The sequence below is a fragment of the Ovis canadensis genome, chromosome 3 (genome assembly GCF_042477335.2).
Source record: "Ovis canadensis isolate MfBH-ARS-UI-01 breed Bighorn chromosome 3, ARS-UI_OviCan_v2, whole genome shotgun sequence".
Taxonomy (NCBI): domain Eukaryota; kingdom Metazoa; phylum Chordata; class Mammalia; order Artiodactyla; family Bovidae; genus Ovis; species Ovis canadensis.
The window spans coordinates 85,042,100-85,063,520 of record NC_091247.1 but is presented as its reverse complement, the minus strand read 5'-3'; the positions used below and the strand labels follow the sequence as shown (position 1 = coordinate 85,063,520).

The 21,421-nt window shown below is 36.5% G+C and overlaps 1 protein-coding gene across 4 annotated transcripts in view; it reads right to left on the bottom strand.

The window, feature by feature from the left end:
* Positions 1–21,421, bottom strand: part of MAP4K3 (mitogen-activated protein kinase kinase kinase kinase 3) — a 189,469-nt gene that overhangs the window by 59,307 nt on the left and 108,741 nt on the right. For all 4 annotated transcript variants that reach the window (XM_069583498.1, XM_069583500.1, XM_069583499.1 and 1 more), the window contains exons 5-13: positions 17,901–17,956; positions 17,290–17,337; positions 14,910–14,952; positions 13,066–13,138; positions 10,230–10,361; positions 9,972–10,034; positions 9,804–9,885; positions 9,597–9,707; positions 4,636–4,714 (exon numbers count right to left, since the gene is read on the bottom strand). In XM_069583498.1, coding sequence (XP_069439599.1) covers positions 4,636–4,714; positions 9,597–9,707; positions 9,804–9,885; positions 9,972–10,034; positions 10,230–10,361; positions 13,066–13,138; positions 14,910–14,952; positions 17,290–17,337; positions 17,901–17,956 — 687 coding nt within the window. The remainder of the gene's footprint in view (positions 1–4,635; positions 4,715–9,596; positions 9,708–9,803; positions 9,886–9,971; positions 10,035–10,229; positions 10,362–13,065; positions 13,139–14,909; positions 14,953–17,289; positions 17,338–17,900; positions 17,957–21,421) is intronic.

The window sequence follows — 21,421 nt, the reverse complement described above, 5'->3', positions numbered from 1 at the left end:
CTGAATCCCCCCTCCCACCTCCCTCCCCACCCCATCCCTCAGGGTCATCCCAGTGCACCAGCCCTGAGCACCTTGTCTCAAGCATTAAACCTGGACTGGTGATCTGTTCCTCATATGATAATACACATTTCAATGCTATTCTCTCAAATCATCCCACCCTCACCTTCTCTCAGAGAGTCCAAAAGTCTGTTCTTTACATCTGTGTCTCTTTTGCTGTCTTGCATATAGGGTCATTGTTACCATCTTTCTAAATTCCATACATATGCATTAATATACTGTATTGGTGCTTTCTTTCTGACTTACTTCACTCTGTATAATCGGCTCCAGTTTCATCCACCTCATTAGAACTGACTCAAATGCCTTCTTTTTATTTTTTTTATTTTTTTTATTTTTTTCAGACATAGACTGGCGATTCAGTTCACATGATAGTATACATGTTAGAATGTCATTCTCCCAAATCATCCCACCCTCTCCCTCTCCCTCTGAGTCCAAAAGTCCATTATACACATCTGTGTCTCTTTCCCTGTCTTGCATACAGGGTCATCATTGCCATCTTCCTAAATTCCATATATATGTGTTAGTATACTGTATTGGTGTTTTTCTTTCTGGCTTACTTCACTCTGTATAATCGGCTCCAGTTTCATCCATCTCATCAGAACTGATTCAAATGAATTCTTTTTAACGGCTGAGTAATACTCCATTGTGTATATGTACCACAGCTTTCTTATCCATTCGTCTGCTGATGGGCATCTAGGTTGCTTTCATGTCCTGGCTATTATAAACAGTGCTGCGATGAACATTGGGGTACACGTGTCTCTTTCAATTCTGGTTTCCTCGGTGTGTATGCTCAGCAGTGGGATTGCTGGGTCATATGGCAGTTCTAGTTCCTGTTTTTTAAGGAATCTCCACACTGTTCTCCATAGTGGCTGTACTAGTTTGCATTCCCACCAACAGCGTAAGAGGTTCCCCTTTTCTCCGCACCCTCTCCAGCATTTATTGTTTGTAAACTTGATAGCAGCCATTCTGACCAGCGTGAGATGGTACCTCATTGTGGTTTTGATTTGCATTTCTCTGATAATGAGTGATGTTGAGCATCTTTTCATGTGTTTGTTAGCCATCTGTATGTCTTCTTTGGAGAAATGTCTGTTTGGTTCTTTGGCCCATTTTTTGATTGGGTCGTTTATTATTCTGGAATTGAGCTGCAGGAGTTGCTTTTATATTTTTGAGATTAATTCTTGGTCAGTTGCTTCATTTGCTATTATTTTCTCCCATTCTGAAGGCTGTCTTTTCACCTTGCTTATAGTCTCCTTCATTGTGCAAAAGCTTTTAAGTTTAATTAGGTCCCATTTATTTTTGCTTTTATTTCCATTACTCTGGGAGGTGGGTCATAGAGGATCCTGTTGTGATTTATGTCAGACAGTGTTTTGTCGATATTTTCCTCTAGGAGTTTTATAGTTTCTGGTCTTACATTTAGATCTTTAATCCATTTTGAGTTTATTTTTGTGTATGGTGTTAGAAAGTGTTCTAGTTTCATTCTTTTACACGTGGTTGACCAGTTTTCCCACCACCACTTGTTAAAGAGATCGTCTTTTCTCCATTGCATATTCTTGCCTCCTTTGTCAAAGACAAGGTGCATGGATTTAAGTGATGCTGTCTTTAGACTAACTTTCATAACAAGGACAGAACCCCAGCTGTCACAGGTATTCAACACCCTTATACTCTGTGGGAATGCATTCCCAGAAAGAGTCCCAGAGTTCCTCTGGAGATTCATTCTTCACGCCTTACATTGGTATCACTCTTCTGTTCTCTCCAACTTCCCTAAAGTTATGACAGTTTCTGCCACAGGACCTTCCGCTTCTGTTCGAATAACTGCTGGACAATCACCCCAGACTGCAGTGCTATTTATGATGTTCTTAATAATGTTGAAAATTCCTACTTATCTGTAACCATCTATTGGTCTTGATCTCTGTTTCTGCTACTATCTCCTTGAACATATGTCAAGTTACAAACCATAAATTTATGTTTTACTATCCAGATGAAACGGCTTCCCTAGCGGCTCAGTGGTAAAGGATCTGCGTGTGACACAGGGGATCTGGGTTCAATCCCTGGGCTGGGAAGGTCCCCTGGAAGAAAGCATGGCAACCCACTCTAGTACTCTTGCTTAGAGAATCCCGTGGACAGAGGAGCGTGGTGGACTGCAATCCATAGGGTTACACAGAGTTGGACACAACTGAACTGACTAAGCAGCAGCATCCAGATGAAAACTCCCTCTTAGTTCTTTGAAACAGCTCTGACACGATCATTTGCTGACCCATCACTACTACTAGGGTCAAAACTGATCCTACTATGGCAGACAAGAAGAGCCCCAGAATTACTTCTTCTCAAAGCAAGTCTTTGCTTACCATATTTAACTGAAGGCAGAGGGGACTTTCTAAAAGGGAAAAAGCAATAACTTTTCTGAAATTGAGTCAGTTTTTACATATATTGCTTTAACACCATTTAGCGTAATAAACAGAACACCTCAGTTACATGAAGAGACATCATGTAATTGTAAACAGAAAACATTGTTAAAGGAACAAAGATATACGACTACTCAAATAAGTTATTTTTCAAAGCCTGTCTTTATCGTCAACAGCATGACTGTCTATTCTTTATAACATCTCATATAAAATCATAAAACATCCTAAGAAAGCATGTATTAGAACACTGTATACGATTTTAAAGGCTCAAATATCAAACCCACAAGTTGTAAGAAGTGGTGATTTTAATCCTGTTGCTACCTCAACATACTAGAGGGACATGACACCTTTCTTACTGGCAAATGGGGAGAAAAGGTCCATCACATATCACCTGCTCCCACCAAAAACGGGGCGTACCAGAATCTCAACAAAACTAGCATTAACAGTATTTAGCTAAATAGAACATATATGCATATGTAGTTAGGAGCTGATAATCACTGATACAAACTACTAAAGAAGGACCCAGAGGTAACTGTCCTTTGCAATAAAGGGCCTGACAATACAACTTAAAAATATAACTGGATAACATAATAGAAAATACTTCAGATTTTCAATAGTACTGAACACATAAGGTTTTCTGAATCAACTACAAATTCATCTCTAATCACCTTCTGTATTATTAAAGAAATGACAAACACATATTGTAACTACTTTCACATATTAAAAAATAATGGAGGACTTCTCTGGTGGTCCAGTACTTAAGAATCCACCTGTCATACAGAGGATATGGGTTCGATCCCTGGCCTGGAGAGATTCCACATGCCACCAAGCTACTAAGTCCTTGCACCACAACTACTGAGCCCGCATGCTCTAGAACCCATGCTCTGCAACAAGAGAAGTCACCGCAACGAGACACCCATGTACCACAACTGGAGTAGCCCCCACTTGCCACCAACCAGAGAAACCCCACATGTAGCAACGAAGACCCAGCACAGTCAAAAATAAAACAAATGAATTTTTTAAAGTTTACAAAATAAATGGGGGACTTTCCTGGTGGTCCAGTGGTTGAGAATCCACTTTGCAATGAAGGGAACGTGGGTTCCATCCCTGGTCCAGGAAGATCCCACATGCCGTGGGTCAACGAAGCCCGCATGCCACAACAAAGACCCAGCAGAGCCAAAGTAAAATAATAATAATAAATAAAATAAATTAAAATAACAGGCTTTTTTTTTTAATGGGGAATACTTGCATGCTAAGTTTGTCATTTTTAAAAAAATATTTTTGAGGAGAAATTAGCAAATTTAAACCACGTGGCTTTAGTGGGAGCTATAAAGGTAATTTAACATGGTCACAAAACTGCCTACAGGCAAAGTATAAATCCCAGTCCTGGGCTTTTTGCCAAGTAGATTGTGCTTATCTTTCAAGAACTTCCATCTTATATGAGCATTTTTAGGTAGCACCAGCACCAAAATCTGCCAAGAACTTAATACACAGTGTAAGGTCCAGCCACCATTCCAAAGGAAGGTTCACAAAGGACTTCCAGGGTGAAGGTCACACAGGTGTGCCAAGGTGGTTTCTGTGGAGCCAAAGACCTCTGGCCTGGAAGCTGAGAGATCTAGGGCTTGTTATTAATCAGCTGTATGACTCCACCCCACAGGTAGATCTATTCATCTGTGCATTTCTTTTTTATTTTCTATTAAATAGTGATAGAGTCTGTCCCTACTTGCCTTACTTAGCTTTTAAGTTTGCAGTCCTCTCCTCTTCTGGGCCATCAGCTTCTATATAACCTGGGAGCTTGTCAGAAGCAGAGAACCTCAGATTTCACCTCAGAACTACTGAATCAGAAAGGGCATTTTAGCAAGCTCTCTAGGCAAGTGCTACCAATAAGGAAGTTCAGGGGGCACTGCCTTGATTCCTTCTATCCTGCCTACTCTAGGAATTTTATTCCTCTTCCCAAACAATAACAACATAAATACACATCCCCAGCCACCGCCAGAAAGCTCTCAGGAGCAAGAAAACAAAATTCTTACTGCCTTAATTAAACTCTACCTTTCAAAGCATCTAAAACATAAAAACTATTTGGAAGAAAATGGAGCAAAAATAATGGCAACTAAATTACAACTTGAAATCTTATTTTTCATTGTTAAATTACAAACTCTACACAATATATACTTACAGTTTATCTCCGAGCGTGTTTTTTCCTCTCTCACATTCCTACTTGTTGAGTGAATCCTATGTGGGACAGCGACAAGAGGCTAGGAAAGAACAAAGTCAAGGACAAGTCACTGTCTTGTCCACAGAATTACCCACATATGAAAGAAAGCTCTCACTTTACATAAAAATGGGAACAAAATACAACTTTATTATTAGTATTTTAAAATGGCAACCACAAACTGAAAACTCTTTTCTCTTCAAATTGGGAGCTTAAGATTAGGGATAAACATTATCCACAGCAGGTTCCCAATAAGTTTTCTTATGAAAGTGTTAGTTGCTCAGCTGTATGCAACTCTTTGCGGTCCCATGGACTGTAGCCTGTCAGGCTCCTCTGTCCATGGGATTCTATAGGCAAGAAAACTGGAGTGGATAGCCATCCTCTTCTACAGGTGATCTTCCCAACCCAGGGATTGAACTCAGGTCTCACTCATTGCAGGCATATTCTTATAAGTGAATATAGGAGTGTTCTTATGAGTTGAACATAAGTAAATATTCAAAAATGAATATTTTGACAATACAATAGGTGTTCAAAAGCTGCAGCAAGCTTTCTCTGTTTCAGAGGAGAAAACTGTAATTAAAAAAAAAAATCTGCCTCAACTTCTTATATCAAGGATAAAATAAATGAAATGAAATAATGCTAAAGGCATTAATGATTTATGGTCTTCTTACCTAGTAAACACAACATCTCCCCCAGCTTAATCTTAATGTTTTTTCTTGTAGAAGCAGCACTTTATTTTCTTTCCTTTTACTTTATTAAAATCTCTCTATGTGTACTAACATATTGAGAGAGAGGTATCCTGGGGGAAGCGGAAGTGGGGGTGAGTTCTTCTTGCTGTTAATATTAGCACATGGACATTCTCCAATCTTTATGGAGTAAAAATGTTTCTATCTGAAAGGCTTCTGTAATTTCATTCTATATACCCTATGCCAGCATCTATTTCACGTACCAAATAGGTTTTTCTCCCTGTGTGTGAAACATTATCTTTGAAGTTATTAGCTGTGAAGAAGATACACTCTTACATCTATCTTTTTGGAAAATGTAATTTGTCAACACTTGAGCTTGAATTCTTAAGACTCTATAAGGCAAATCAAGAACAGGACCCAAGTTAACTATTCTCAGTGTAGACATCTCTCAGGAAATAAAGATAGATGAATCTGAGCGACCCAAATATTAAAACACCAGTGGGTAATAAAACAGAAGCAAAAATAACTTTAAAAAGTAAGTATTTAAACTTCAAACATACACAGTGAGTTGTAGTTTACAAAGTGCTTTCATATACCTCAGCCCATTCTGTTCTCAAACTTGTGAAACAAATCTTTATCTTCATTTTATAGATGAGGACATTCAGCTAGTTAGCTGCAGAATGAGAAAAACCCTGGACTTTTGATAACAGTATTTGGAACAAAAACAAGCAAAAATAGGCATCACGTTAGATTAGTAATACATATTGCTGTTATCAGCAAACATGGATGAAATCTGCCCTTTCTACGAGAATCGTTTTACTTTCCCAGCTTCAAAGGCATAAAGTTATTAAATCTTACAATGTTGTGCCTAGCAAATGGGTTAACATATAGAAGAAAATACTACCAAGTAAAAACCAGAGTCACAATTACTTCAACGTGCAGTACTTCTAAAACAGAAATTACACGGGAACCCTAAAGGAAAAGTGGACTTTCTTCCACTGTGAATAATCTATAATAAATTAAAGAAAAACTAAAGACTAAAGTAGAACTAGTACACGTGCTAAATATTTTCAAGAGAATAAAGTTTCCACAATATATATACAGTATCAGCAACTGCTGAAATACTAAGCACATTCAAATAGTTAGCAATTACAAATCATCTGTATATAATAAGACTGTTTGATATTACCTTTTATGCATAACATATACTGTAGTATATATGTATAAATTATTATAAATTTCTCTGGGGAAAGTATGATCAAAAAGAAAAATAAAAAGATCTTAAACTGTGGTCAAAAGAAAAGCTACCCTCATCCTTAACCTATGATTATAATACCAATAACACAGTCTTGATAAGGAGAAAATTTCTTTCTCTGCCATATGAGAAAATTTCAGAAGAGTCTTTATTCTACAGCTTGCTTCTACATTTGGTTTATTATTTCTCCTCTTTAAACACATTTTAAAGGACTTTACAATCCAGCACAAATAAATAGGATGAAGTGAGAGACAACAGCACAGCATCTAATGCGCTGAGAGAGTACAGGTGGTCCATGTCCTGAATCTTGATACGCATGAATTTCAGTTACTAGAATATAGTTAAATTATACTAGTCCTCTGTAACATGATTGAAATTTTAGTCACCAATATATCAATTGTATATTATGAATTATGAATTATATGTTATTCAGTATATTAGTATCTTATCAACATTCAGTATGCTGCTAAGTCTGTGTCCAACTCTGTGCAACCCCATAGACAGCAGCCCACCAGGCACCCCCGTCCCTGGGATTCTCCAGGCAAGAACACTGGAGTAGGGTGCCATTTCCTTCTCCAGTGCATGAAAGTGAAAAGTGAAAGTGAAGTCGCTCAGTCGTGTCCGACTCTCAGCGACCCCATGGACTGCAGCCCACCAGGCTCCTCCATCCATGGGACTTTCCAGGCAAGAGTCCTGGAGTGGGGTGCCATCGCCTTCTCTGACATTCGGTATATTGATTGCAACTGCATAAGATAGAAACTTCACTGTGAACTCTCCAGTCCACAGACGACTATAGATTTGTGTGTGCGTGTTAGTCACAGTCGTGTCCAACTCTTTGTGACTTCATGGACTGTAGCCCACCAGGGTCCTCTATCCATGGGATTCTCCAGGCACGAATACTCGAGTGGGTTGCTATTCCCTTCTCCAGGGCATCGCTCCTCCTGACCGAGAGATTGAACCTGGGCCTCCCGCATTGCAAGCAGACTACTTACTGGCTGAGCCACCAGGCAAGATGATTTATAGTCTATCTATAATAACAGATGCACATCATGATCAGTGGCTAATCACATCACTACTTTCAAAGTACATCTGTGACTGATCCCTGAGCATCTGTTATTCAAGTTATGCACAGACAGCAAAGTGTGTAGCTGTGTTGTTTCCCTGTCTCCCAAGGATAATATACTCATGTGACATTTTTACAAAAACTCATTAACTGAAAGAAGGAATTAGCCAACAAAGATAAAACTGCTGCAAAGAAATAGAAAGTGACCACTCTGGATTAATGTTGGAAATGAAATTACGAGATAAGACAGATGATAGTGAGAATGCTGACACTGCTGCTGTTCAGGAGACTGCAGACATACAGCCATGGTAACTTGGTGAGGATGGTAACGTGTAACTTGGTGAGGATGAACCTGACACAAGTGAAGAAAGAAATTCTGGTAAAAAGGATGAAGGTGCCCTAGAAGAAGGGGCACTAGCAAAAAACTTCACATCACAGGAATACTGAGATCATTTCATACCTTGAAAGTTCAAAGAATAAAATGCTAGAGGTGCTCTGAACATAGGAAAATGACATTCACCAAAGCATAAAAATACCTGCTCTGTATCATGAAGTTAAATGGCAAGGAGAAGGCAGACACTGTGCAGTCTACTCAATAAACAGACTACTTGATAGTGAAATAATCCACCAAAGTGGTTTTGTTATTTAAACAAAGAAAGCAAACAATTCTCATAGGTTCTAATATATCACAGTGTGCTAGATATTAGTTTTACTATTTTTCACTTCTCTATACATTTAAAACTGACAATAAGAGAGATTTTAATCTTCTGGCAAAAATTTTTTAAAATCACGAAACAATTATAATTTTCCTTATGGACAATTTAGATTGCTGTGCAGGATTTCAGCTCACTTGATCATTTTTACAGTCCTTTACTACCATCCAAATCAAGGCAACACCTATATATTAAATTAAAGAAGAATTTATAAAGCGAAAGAACAAAACCCAATTTCTCCCTAGTATAAAGTCAATAATATTTAATAATTTTTAAGTTTTTAAAATTTCCAAATGCCTTTCCAGACCTTTAAACAAAAGGACAGTGGCTTATCTACAGTTGTATAAATATAAGTTAGAACAGTGGTGAATTGATAGAAAGGTTCTCTGACCTAAGATAAGCTGAGACCATCCTTCTGACCACCAAGAGCCATAGTTTCTTCACTATCATCACTGAAATTTACACCATTTTAAGTACCTTCTAAAAGCCAGTCAAGTTCAAGACTATCTACCTCAGCTACATACTCAGTAACGGAATCCTGACATGTAACATATATGAGTTGATCTTTGGTGTCACAATTATTAGCTGAGTTAGGAATGTTAAGTATGCCAACCAAAGTGAAAGCTTCCTTTTATATCTATTCTCCCATCACACTAGGGTTAATTAATTCTCTAATTACACTGGATAAACAGAGCAGACAATTAGGGTATTAGTCACCAACAAAGTCAACCCTATACTTTCCACTAACCACTAATAACTCATGAAGTACTGGACATGGATTCTTTTTGAGAAGAAAACAGAACAGAACTTTTGTGTATATTCTAACATCTTGTATAGGTGGTTCCCATTTGTGTTCTCTTTTACGATGGGTTATTTATTTGGCAGCTTCATCTAAAATGACTACTTTAAAATAACTAGAGTAATTTCAAGAAGTGGATTAGATGATTCTGCCTTTCCTATTGGACTTCCCTGCCTGCAATGCACCCTTTACCTTTAATCTTGTCAGAAAATAGTCCTCTAAAGTAGTCAATAGAAAAAACTCAGCTCATGACTTCTCTAGGATAGGCAAAATCAAGGGGTATTTCTTCCCTCAAGAGTTTATTTAAATTAGACCCAGAGCTTAAGCAAACTGATTCCGAGACGTATATACTTATATACACATACGTTACATATACCACTTGGTAAAAACGGTAAAAAACAGTTCCTACCTCAGGATCATCATCATCAAAATCATGGTAAGTGGAATGATCTGGATTATTCACTTTATCCAACAGTTCGATTGCCAAAGACCGTGTCAAAGGCTGTGTGACAAATGGGTGCTATAAAAATAAAACAACATAGTACTTATTAGAAGTCTTGATTAAGTGACATCTTACCTTTTGAAAAAAAGACATTGTTCAGGGCAAAAATAATACCTGCAGTAACTTTTCAGCAGTAGGTCTTTTCTTTGGATTTTTGGTAAGTGCCATTTTCACAAAGTGATGAAAACTATTTGACCTAAGAAATTTTGAAAATCAGATTTTAAAATTTCAATTCTGTTTTTTGCTCATGACTGTAAAAGTAAATAGCACAAAAATACTTACCACTTCATCTTATCCTTCAGTTTAGGAGGCTGAAAATTGCTTTTTGTCATTAGAAATAATGCTCTGAAAAATCAACAATCATTACACAGCATTTTAAGACTGCATACTTTAGTATAAAACATTAATTCTACTACTACTATTCCCAAATAAGGTGAAGCAAAACTAAGAATTCTCTTTGGTCATGACATGAGAAACAGCACTGGGAGGGGGATGGGACCTTCATTTAAGCACAGCATTCTTCAGGTACGATACACTGACCTCATCGGATGTAAGTCAAACATGGGCGGCTGCAGCTCGGCAAGTTCTATGGCAGTGATCCCCACGGCCCAGAGATCACACAGCTGATTGTACCCCCCTTTCCTCTCAACAGCTGCGACTTCTGGAGCCATCCTGAAGGAAATATTCCAGAAAAGAAAAAACCGTTCACTGTATTTTAATCTTCTTATTCCCACCAGACACATGGAACCATCACTGTGTAAGCTGAGGCCTACTTAGACCTTGACATCTGAAAAATAAGTATGTAGTACCTAAGGTGGCTCGTATTTCCCAAGATCGCAACATCTCATAAGATGAGATCGCAACATCTCATAAGACCCTCCCCATCCCAAGCCCCTACTGCTTTCTCATCGGTTACTTTGCTAAGTTAGCTATTTAGTATAAAGGTTTATAACAATTTACAAATGTCATATAGCAACCAACATGTACTAAATTTGTCCAAACCCCAATCTTTCCTCTGTATATGCAAACTTCTATAGAGAAATAACATACTGTAATAAATGATTTATCATTTTTAGCTCTTCCTTTTTACATCAATAACTGTCATCTGGTCTCTGACTGTTTTTGCTTGACCAAAACTATTTACCAGGGCACCAAGAATCTTGACTTAATACTTAACTAGTATTTACTATAAACTTGGTATGTAGAAAGTTATAAAAATGAGTGTCTGCTTTTTTTAAAGAAATGTATTTACTAAGAGGAAAGTTACCTAAATTCAGTAAATTTTTTGTTTCTTTCAACTTTATTGTAGCCTTATTCTAGCTCTATAAATCTATATTTTATTAAATACTTACATTGATTTTCAAATATAAAAAAATTTCAAATCCTAAGCAGTAGTTCTAAAAATAACTACATGAGAGAAACACTTCAACTCTTACATATCAAAAGTACAATTTTTAAAAAAAAGTATGATTTAACTAGGCAGCCTTATAAGAATGTTTATTTTCCCAGTATTATTTCAGGAAAGTCAAGCAAGTCAGTCAAGTTAACAAATAAGCAATAAAACTCCTTCTAATTTTCTAAACCCTTGATCTTAAGATGGTTTTTAACTTTAAAGTAGCTCTTATGACTATGCAAATTATCATAAGAAAAGTGAATTTTTAAGGATGATGGTTGTAACTTGATTGATAGCTGTGGAGATGCCCATAGAGGATGAAGGTGCACACAGGCAGCACCTTAACGAGCTCACAGGTGATGCTCCCTCTTCCTCTACAAAAATATGAGTGGCAGATTCCACCCTGTGCACTTCTACTCCTGCCCATGAGGTTGCATCCTTACCACAGCCAACTGAGTCATCTGTGAACCTGTTTGTTACATTTGTTACTATGAATATGTAATTTAACTAAATATTACAAAAACTTATTATGAAGGTAAAAAGAATAAGTTGTCATGAAAATGAAAATGTATGCTTTAGAAAAGATTCTTGAAGACAAGTTTCTAAAGACGAAAAACCAAAAAAATCTGGCAAACCAGGTTAAGAACAGGACAGCTATAAGAGATTAGGAAGGCTACAGACTGCATGATTCTATTTGCATGACACTGGGGGAAAAGGCAAAACTATAGAGACAAAAGTCAGATCAGGTGCTGCCAGAGGCTAGAGATGGGCAAAAATAATTTATGAAAAGGCGACAAAAGGAAACTTTCCTGGGTGATGGAAACCTATGTTTTACAGTGATTGTGGTGGCATTTTTCACAACCACAGAGTTTCATTTATACCTCAACAGACCTGACTGGCCAGGCTCTCACTAGACTTTAGAGAAACACAAACTAAAAAGCATGGTTCATTTGCACGCATCTAACTAGTTATCTGCACAAAGAAAAGGCCTTGATCCTATATCAGAAGACTATCCCCTGCCAAAAAAAACGCACACTCACCTTAAATTGAAATAAAATGTTTAAGGTACATGTGTAGTGTATTAATTTTGAGATTTGCCAATATCACAGACTTCTTCTGATTAACTGGAACGACTGCCCACCTTGGTGACAGTGAATGAGAGATTCCGTAAATATCCTACATCCCTAGAGCTTAGGTGGGAAAGACATGACGTGAGAGAGAGTTGAAGAGTCGGAGGAGAATCATGTTAGATCCTGGAGACTGAATGAGAGCTCCTCCAGATGTTTAAAATCAAACTCAGGAGACAGAGTTCCTAAGAAGAGCTGTAACAGATAACTCTTTAGTCTCTTATTCCTCTCGGAAATCAACCCCGAATAATGGTAACAAAAAGAGAATATAAACATACCATCTTTGACAAATCTAGAAGATATATTTGGACAGAAGTCAAATAATAGTGAATGATGTGGCAAATAGGAGGAAGGACAAATCTAAGAGCGTGTGGAGGAAAAGACTAATGAGCAAGCCAAGAATCCCAGAAATAAGTAAAATTTAACGCAAGCCAATTATCACTTTATTGATGACTAGGTTCCTTCCAAATAGTTGGTTCAAAAACTTTTGAGCCAGAGAATACTGTAATAAAATGTTGAAAAATGCGTCAGAATACAGGCTGATCTATGAAAATACACGTAATATGTGTAGGACCAAGAGTTGAGGGTTTTGGGGGACAAAACTGGAACTATCAGGTTTGTATCAGGTTTTCTAAAAGCCACATCAATCTTTAATGCCTTTTCCACTTAGTGAAAAATAACATGGTAGAATAGTCAATGATTATGTAATTCATCCACAGTGTATAGGCCTAAATTACTTGGCCTGTTGATGACCTCCTTAATCTGTTTTAGACCATTCGGTCTATTTTAAAATAAACACTGCATACAATAATGATAGAAAAACAGAAAGTTAGATTATCAGTCAAAATAAAATTACCAATATGGTGTACCGATGAAAGACTTCCGTTTGGCAATCGTAGCTGTTATCTGAGCAGACACCCCAAAATCAGCTATTGAAACAAAGAGAGAAACATTTAGAAAACAAAACTGAAAGTGAAATGAAAACATTTCAATAATTATTTTAATTAATTTCATAGAAATGAGACATTCTCAAACATCACTCTAAAATCTTTAATTTAAGTGGACTAGCATTAAAATCCAATCAGTCCATTCTAAAGGAGATCAGCCCTGGGTGTTCTTTGGAAGGAATGATGCTAAAGCTGAAACTCCAGTACTTTGGCCTCCTCATGTGAAGAGTTGACTCATTGGAAAAAGCTCTGATGCTGGGAGGGATTGGGGGCAGGAGAAGGGGACGACAGAGGATGAGATGGCTGGATGGCATCCCGGACTTGATGGACGTGAGTCTGAGTGAACTCCAGCAGTTGGTGATGGACAGGGAGGCCTGGCGTGCTGCAATTCATGGGGTCGCAAAGAGTCAGATATGACTGAGCGACTGAACTGAACTGAGCATTAAAATATCACAAAATATGGTGCATGATAGCCATGTGGATTCCCATACATCCCCATGTGAATCAAACGACAAAAGTCAAGATCAATAATTTTGATGAAGAACCAACTGAGAGACTCTAACCTGACAGACTTAATGTTATAATTTCTAATTCCCAGGACCTGAAATTCAAGGAAAGTCGCTGGAAGGGACCTTAAGTAGGAATTCCATTCATTTCCTGCCATACACATTACAGCTGACATTAAAAAAAAAAAAAAAAAGAAATCTCTACTGGCAAATCTACCATGAAATGACATTGAAACAGACTTTTTCTAAAAATCTTACCTTGGCAATACATTCTAATACCAATGTCAATCACTATCAAGAAATTTATCTTTGTGTCAGTTTATTTTTATGTTGCTATTTAAGTATGTTGAATTCTGTATTTTCTAGTTTTTTAACAAATGATTTATAAATCTTTACAAACTAAGATATATATAGGTCTCTCAAGCACATAATATTGACACAAAACATTAAATTGCAGATGGAAACTGTTCTCTAAGCCATCAATAGTTAGATAGCTGCTTTTCTCATCTATAGAGGTGACTTAGGAAATTTTTTATGCAAATTATTGTACTTTTAAATTTGCTTAGTCCTATTATAGGCTATAGATCAAAATAGTTTTATCTTATTTTTAGAAAATAAATATTTGAATTTTGATTTTGTAGTGGCATGTAGTTCAAAATAATTGTTTCAAACCTAACAGACACAATTTTATAAAGTTACTATATTGTACATGTTTTCTATCTTAAACTTTCAAATTAAGTTATAATTTAGGTTTTGAACTGCTTTAATCATAAGGTGACAACCAAAAGTTACAAAATAAGCGCCCATTTAGCATCTAAATCGCATTCTTATGTAAGTTAATACTGGGTTTTATTTTAAAAGCTTACGCAAGTAGGTAGGATTTTTTTATTTTGTCTGTTTGCCTTGTTTTTGGTTACAGGGGATATTTTGTACAGATTTCTTACTAGAAGTTCCATTCTTTTAGGGTTAGAGGTGAAATAAATTTCAAGGTATATTATTTCACTATTCATTATATCATCAATCATTATTTATAACAAATCTATCATATGTGAAGGACAAATCTGATTCCCATTTAAGAGAAGAGGAAACAGATACAGACAGATTATATATGTTATATCCTGCAATGAAATGTCTACCTAAAAATATATAGACACTGCTGAAAGGGGAAACCTAGTCCTACAGAGTAAAACAAACTTACTATGCTTTGAAATAAATCTGTGTAAGTGATGAAACTCAAATTTACTTACCTAATTTTACATGACCATTATCCGTTAATAGAATGTTAGCTCCCTTCAAAGTGAGAACATTTTAGTTAAAGTAGGAAACATTTTATCAGACCGTACATATAATACATTAAACATACACATTTAAAATAACAAATCGCAGCCTCAGTCCTAGAAATACTTATGATTTAAAGTATGCCCAATTAAAATGTTAAATAGAAATACTGCCTCTATAGGCTGCACCCCCCTCCTCCTTGGGCAACTTTTAAAGGAGAAAGCAAAAGTAAGCAGCCTCTATGATTCAGGATGCAATCAATTTCATAAGAGTATGTTTGGGGAAAAAATATCAGGAAATCCCTTCCTACCCCAAAGAGGAAGAAATAACCAAAATCTGCACCCCATGATATTACTGCAGCTCTAAGGAGAACTGGGAGAGATGAGGAAAAGGAAAAACACACTAGAGTAGCGATTTCAACTTGAATTAGGCCCTAGCTAACTAGACTCTTGCAGAGTCTTCGATTTGTTCTCTCCAGATTTTTTTTTTAATTACAGTTTTTATCATGTCACCTGTGGTTATGATGCTTGCTTCCTTCCTTCCTTCCATCCATCTACACACCCATTTATCCCTCTCTCCCTGAGAGACTACCAGCAACCAGACGCTATTTTAAGCTCTGGGGTTATAGTAACAAAAAAGTTACAGCTCTCATGGAGCTTACATCCAAGTAAGAGAGAAAGAAAATCTAAAAACAAACACACACGAATGAATGAATGAATGAATGAACCAACAAGTGGTTCAAAGACTGATACAGGTAAGTGCTCTGAAGATAAAGCCAGAAGAAAAGTCCTCGCTAAGGCAGTGATAATTACACAGAGATTCAGATGAAGAGAGGGTAAGAGTCATGCTAAAATCTAGAGCATTCCAGTAATAGCAAATACAAAGTCCTGGGACCAGAATGACCTTGACATGTTCCAGGAACTGCAAGTTTGGTGCGGCTAGAACAGAATGAGTAAAGCGAAGAGACGTGTGAAATGAGGTCAGAGAGGAAAGCAGGGGCCAGATCATGCATAACTTTAACGGCCACGTTAAAAAGTCTGAATATATATGGAGTATCATGGGAAGCCAATGGTAGTTTATAAGCAGAAGGGTGACAAGATCTGAGCTAAAAAGGTCACTTCGGTTGTGAGGTAGAGAACTGCTTGTAGGACCACTTGAGAACAGGAGCAGGAAGACCAGCTAGAAGGCTATTCCATAAGCGGCTTCGACGGGGAGAAACAGTGGCAATGGCTGGAACCTAGCTAATCAGGCCCAACTCTGGAGTCTAGCACACAAACTTTTGCATAATGGAGCACCAAACCTCCTGGCCAACCCCATCTCTTAACACTCTCCTACATTTCCTTCTCTTCAACCTGTAAGATGTGGACTTTACAATCCCTAAAATGACCCCAAAATTCTGATCTCTGTATCTTGGCCCACACTGTTCCCTCTGCTTAGAAAGCATTCCAACCTCCATTTCCAACAGAAATCTTTCACTTCTTCCAGATCACTGAAGTGCCAATGACAGAATCTTTCTTGATCTACTTATCTTCTTAGGATCCCTCCTACCTTTGAATCCAAGGCTCTTTTCTTATGTCTTTTAACTGGCTTACTTAAAGCAGAGGATCTCAGCAGGTGATCTGAGAGTCCACTGAAATTTCATGCACAATTTGAAGGTATGTGCATAAGGGCATTTTCCGAGGAGAGAGTCCATGGCTTTCATCAGAGACTCAAAGAATACATGATCCACCCCTCCCCCTCAAAAGGCTAAACCTTTCTGTTAGAGAAAACCTCAGGAGGTAAGGTGGATGAGGAAGAAGAAAGGAGATGTCAGTTATCTTTGGAAATAACCTGAGTCCTACCATAACGGTGTTTTACCAAGCATGTCTGGCGCACCTGCTCTCCCCTGCCAGTTAAAGACTAGCAGAAAAGGTTAAGGTTTAATTTATCCATCTTGATACATTATTAAAGACAGTTTCTTAAGACTGCCAAAATTTACTAAACATCTTACAGATGAACAAACATTTTGGCCAACCAGAAACCTCCTAAAGACTGTAAATTAGTGGAAGTTATGGACCTAATTTACATTTTATAAATAAATAACTACAAACAAGATAAAATGTGTTATTAAAACATGAATCCACAATTGTACTGTTTAAAAGGCATGAATCTGATGGTATGTAAACTGTATCTCAATAGAGCTGCTACAAAAAAAATAATGAAAATCTTCAAAGTATCACTCAACTTTATTATAGTAACATATTAAGACAACAAATTCATCAAATAGAATAATTGAGACAATTTTGCTCAGTTTGATCAGAATATTTTAAGAAGAAGAAGAGGGCCATTAAATAAACATATGATATATACCTTTATATCTCTGTGCATTTTTCCTTTACTGTGAAGATAGTATAATCCCTGGAGTTTAAAAAAAAAAAAAAAAGGCAGAAACAGTAATAAGACTTTACTACAAAAAACACTCTAGGATTTACAGTGGTTAACTGAGTAGTAGTCTCTCTTACTTATTTACTCATCAAAGAAAGCTCTAGGGACAATCACTTTATTTTACTGGAATATCCAAAAAGATAAAAGAATCAAGAAAAGGAAAGAGGCAGAGCTCACTCTGAACTGCTAATTTTCCTAAGACAAATAATTTTCACTAAACTCTGCTCAGTTTGAAATAACATTTAAAAAATAAATATCCAATTAGTATCAGAATGAGTTTCAATTCCATAAGAGCGTTTAATTTTCAAGACTTTCTTTGGTACTAAGAGATATATAAAAGTAAATAAGTAAATCCAATTTTACAAGGTATATTATCATACTAAAGCTTTAAATAGTTTATTTGCAAATATAATTTGCAAATTCAAGAATTTTCCAAACTGGAATATTTAATCCTTATTCTACTTAACAGCTTATACACAATAATCAAACATTTAGTTTAATAAAGAACATTACTTTTCAATTAGCATTGAATTTACCTGTAGTGTTTCTCTGCTAACATACGCTATTTGCAGTTCTGAGAGAGGTCCCGTTACTATAAGAGGAGAAAATTAATGTTAATAGAATTACTCGAAGTGTCTTTTTTCAATAAAAGACAAAGTTGTAAAAGTTCCACTAAGCAACAGACTTAATATTTTAAAGTCTACTAAAATGTAGGCTCCATGAGGGCAGGAATTTAAAAAAATCTGATTTGTTCATTGTATCCCCAGTGTTTAGAACAGTGCCTGCCATGGAAAGGCTACTGACTAAATGTTCGCAGAATGAATAAAACAGTGAAATAGTCAATGAAATTAATTTACATTTTCATTTTTTATACCTGATCATAATACCTCTTAAATGTTAAAGAAAGCACAGTCAAGATGTCTAACTAGTTTTTATTAAAACTTAAAAAAAAAAACAAAACTGACATAACATGTATTATTGGCTAAGTTAAAAACAATACTTTTCCCCTAAAATTATTTGCTTTATAGATGTAAAAGTACACATGTTCACTATAAAAAATTTCAATCAACAGAGTTAGGTTTCTTCCTGATCCAAACCACTATTACTAAACAAAATCAACAATGTGGCCTATCTCCACGCAATGACTTTATACAGATATTTTATACAGTGCAGGTAGGCAGTGCACACACATAAACACAAATGGAATCATATTACACATACAACTCTGGAACTTGCCTTTTTACTTATCACGGACATCTTTCCATCTCTCTCTCTCTCTCTCTATATATATATATATATATTATATATATAGTTTAATATCATAATATTTGAATAGTATTTCCTCTGTGTGCATCTGCAGACTATGAAAAACATTCAAATAGTTTTTTTCTTTTTCACTATTAAATCACTTTAGAATATAAGAAGTAAGTTACATGGGAGAAACTATTCCAGAAATTGAATTAAATCCCAACAATGAAATCATATACTAGATAGTGATCTCCCACTTATACAAACTTAAATGTTTTGTAAAAATGTGTAGTTCAGACTACTTGTATTTTACAACTGTGGGAGAGAAGAACCTATTTCACTTAGATTATTTTAGGGAATCTAAATCTTTTAGGGACAAGGCTAAATTTCAGTGTCTGAGGATAAACCATATAGGAACTATTTTCTGTGGTTTATAAGCCTATTGTCATCCAGTAAGAAAGGCCTTCTTGACAAGTCTGTTCCCACAATATGACAAATAAGGTAACTTGAAAACCCTGAAAGTAACATCAGGTAAACATTTTAAAATAATTTTTAAAATGCCTAGCTAAGCTTATAAACAGTAAGACACTTGCCCAGAAGCCAAAAGCAAAAAGAGAAATGAAAAACAGAATGGTAAAAATGTCAAATATTCTGGCTGTCTCTTAGAAGGCCAATCTTAGTAAGCTATGGCTTTAGTTTTATCCCCTACGTGAGCACAGAAGAAAAGGTTATAGGTCTGCAAAGGAAGAGTTTAAACAAACACCCACATAAAACCAGAATCCTCAAAGGGCTACATCTTCATTAAAGTAGCAGATAAGCATCAGGAGATGACTAGGGATGTGTCATGGCCTGGGATCTGGACAGGGGAGAAAGATATCTTCTCTTGGAATTCATAAGGTCGCTTCTTCACTGAGGTTTAGAGTTCAAATATATATCGGAAACAATGAGGCCACTGGAGCCCTGGGGAAAAGAATCCAATATTGTTGAAAGGACACACTCTTTAAAGTCATATGGAACTCCCACTGAAGATGATCTCAAAATTATGAAATGAATGAGAAAAAAATTCAACATAAATGATTTAACAGAGTGTAGAAAGTTGTTAAAGGACAACATCAAACAGAAAAAAAAAATGTTCAATGAAAAACAGAGACCAAAAAATCTATTATGTTGCAACAGTATAAAGTTCTAATGTTAGTTCTGCAAAGAAAAGTAAACAAAAGGAGAGGAGAAGGGTTTGCCCCATTGCCCCCAGCCATGTGGTCAAAAACATGTCCATGAATTCTTTGATGCAGCCCCCTCAAGAGCTGCAACTTAACTCCCTTCCTGAGAGTGGGCTGGACAAAATGACTTGCTTTTAAAGAACAAACTGTAATGGTAGTGACAGAACACAACTTCTAAGACTACATCATAAAAAGTCTGTGGCTTCTTCCTTGCTCTTTGGGATCATTTCCTCTGGGAGAAATCAGCTGCCATCCTATGAAGAGACTCAAGCTGTCCTATGGTGAAATCGACATGGCAAAACTGAGACCTCCTGCTAATACTGATGTAAGTGAATTATCTAGAAAGTAAATCCTTCAACCTTAGTCAAGCCTTCAGATGACTACAGTTCCAGGCAAGTCTGACTACAACTTCATGAGTGACCATGAACTAAAACCACCCATTTTAGCAGACATTTGGTTCTGCCTAAAACCTCCGTAAGCCTTTCGATTCACAACAAAAGGCTCTTGGTATTTGTTCATATTTGGTCCTGCCCACAATGTCCTTAAGGCATTTGGTCCATGCTAAAAGATGACTATATCAGGTCCTGTATAAAACCATGTGGTATGAACAAATACGCTCATTGCACAGGACCAAACCGCAAGGACTTTGAGCACGGACCAAATGTCTTATGCATGTTTTGGCCTGTCCTACAAGGCAAATCACCCAATTAAGCCATTCTTAATTCCTGACCCTTAGTAACTGTGAGATAACAAATGTTTAAGACAACGAATTTTAAGATCATTGTTGCACAGCAACAGATAACTAATATGGTTCACCTTTTAAGAAGATTTAAATTTAAGAAAATCACACTGAGTAGATGATGGAATTAAGGACATAAAGAAAAAAATATAAAAATTCACTTAATGGTACTTTAGAAATAAAGATAAATAATTTTTAAAAAGCCGCTTTAGTAAAAAAAACTGCATAATGGATCAGAATATAATTTGTATATGCCAGCAAAGAAACAAACAAAAACCCATAAGCACTGTGGTTATTAGAAAAGTAGAACATCTCTTTGACCAAACAAGGTAATCCAGCATATTTTATACTACTCCCAATGGAATGACAACATGATGAGAGAGAGAGAGAGGAGGAAACAGACAGACACACACACACACACACACACACACGGAAGTACATGCTTTATATGGTTATGTGAGTAGGCAGCACTGTAGACTGCAGCCAAATAGAAGTATACATTGCCCTGAGGAGGTTACTTGGTAGAAACCTAGGTGAAATCAAAGGGGTGAATGCAGAGAAAGAGGGTTTGGAGTTGTGTATAAGCATGTATATCCTCAGCATGTATGTGTGACAGCACCCAAGTTAATACAAAATTATTTCTTCCATAGATTCTTCATAAACCAATCAGCACCAACAAATTCATATTACTATGTCATCTCCATCAGAAGGTTGATATGGAAAGATAACATGACAACCTGTTTCTGTAACAAGTGGCTTTTCCTAATGAAGAAAGCAGAATCAGACATCTGAGATGAATCATACATATCTGATGAAATTACGAAGCAACCTAAGACTGAAAAATAAATAT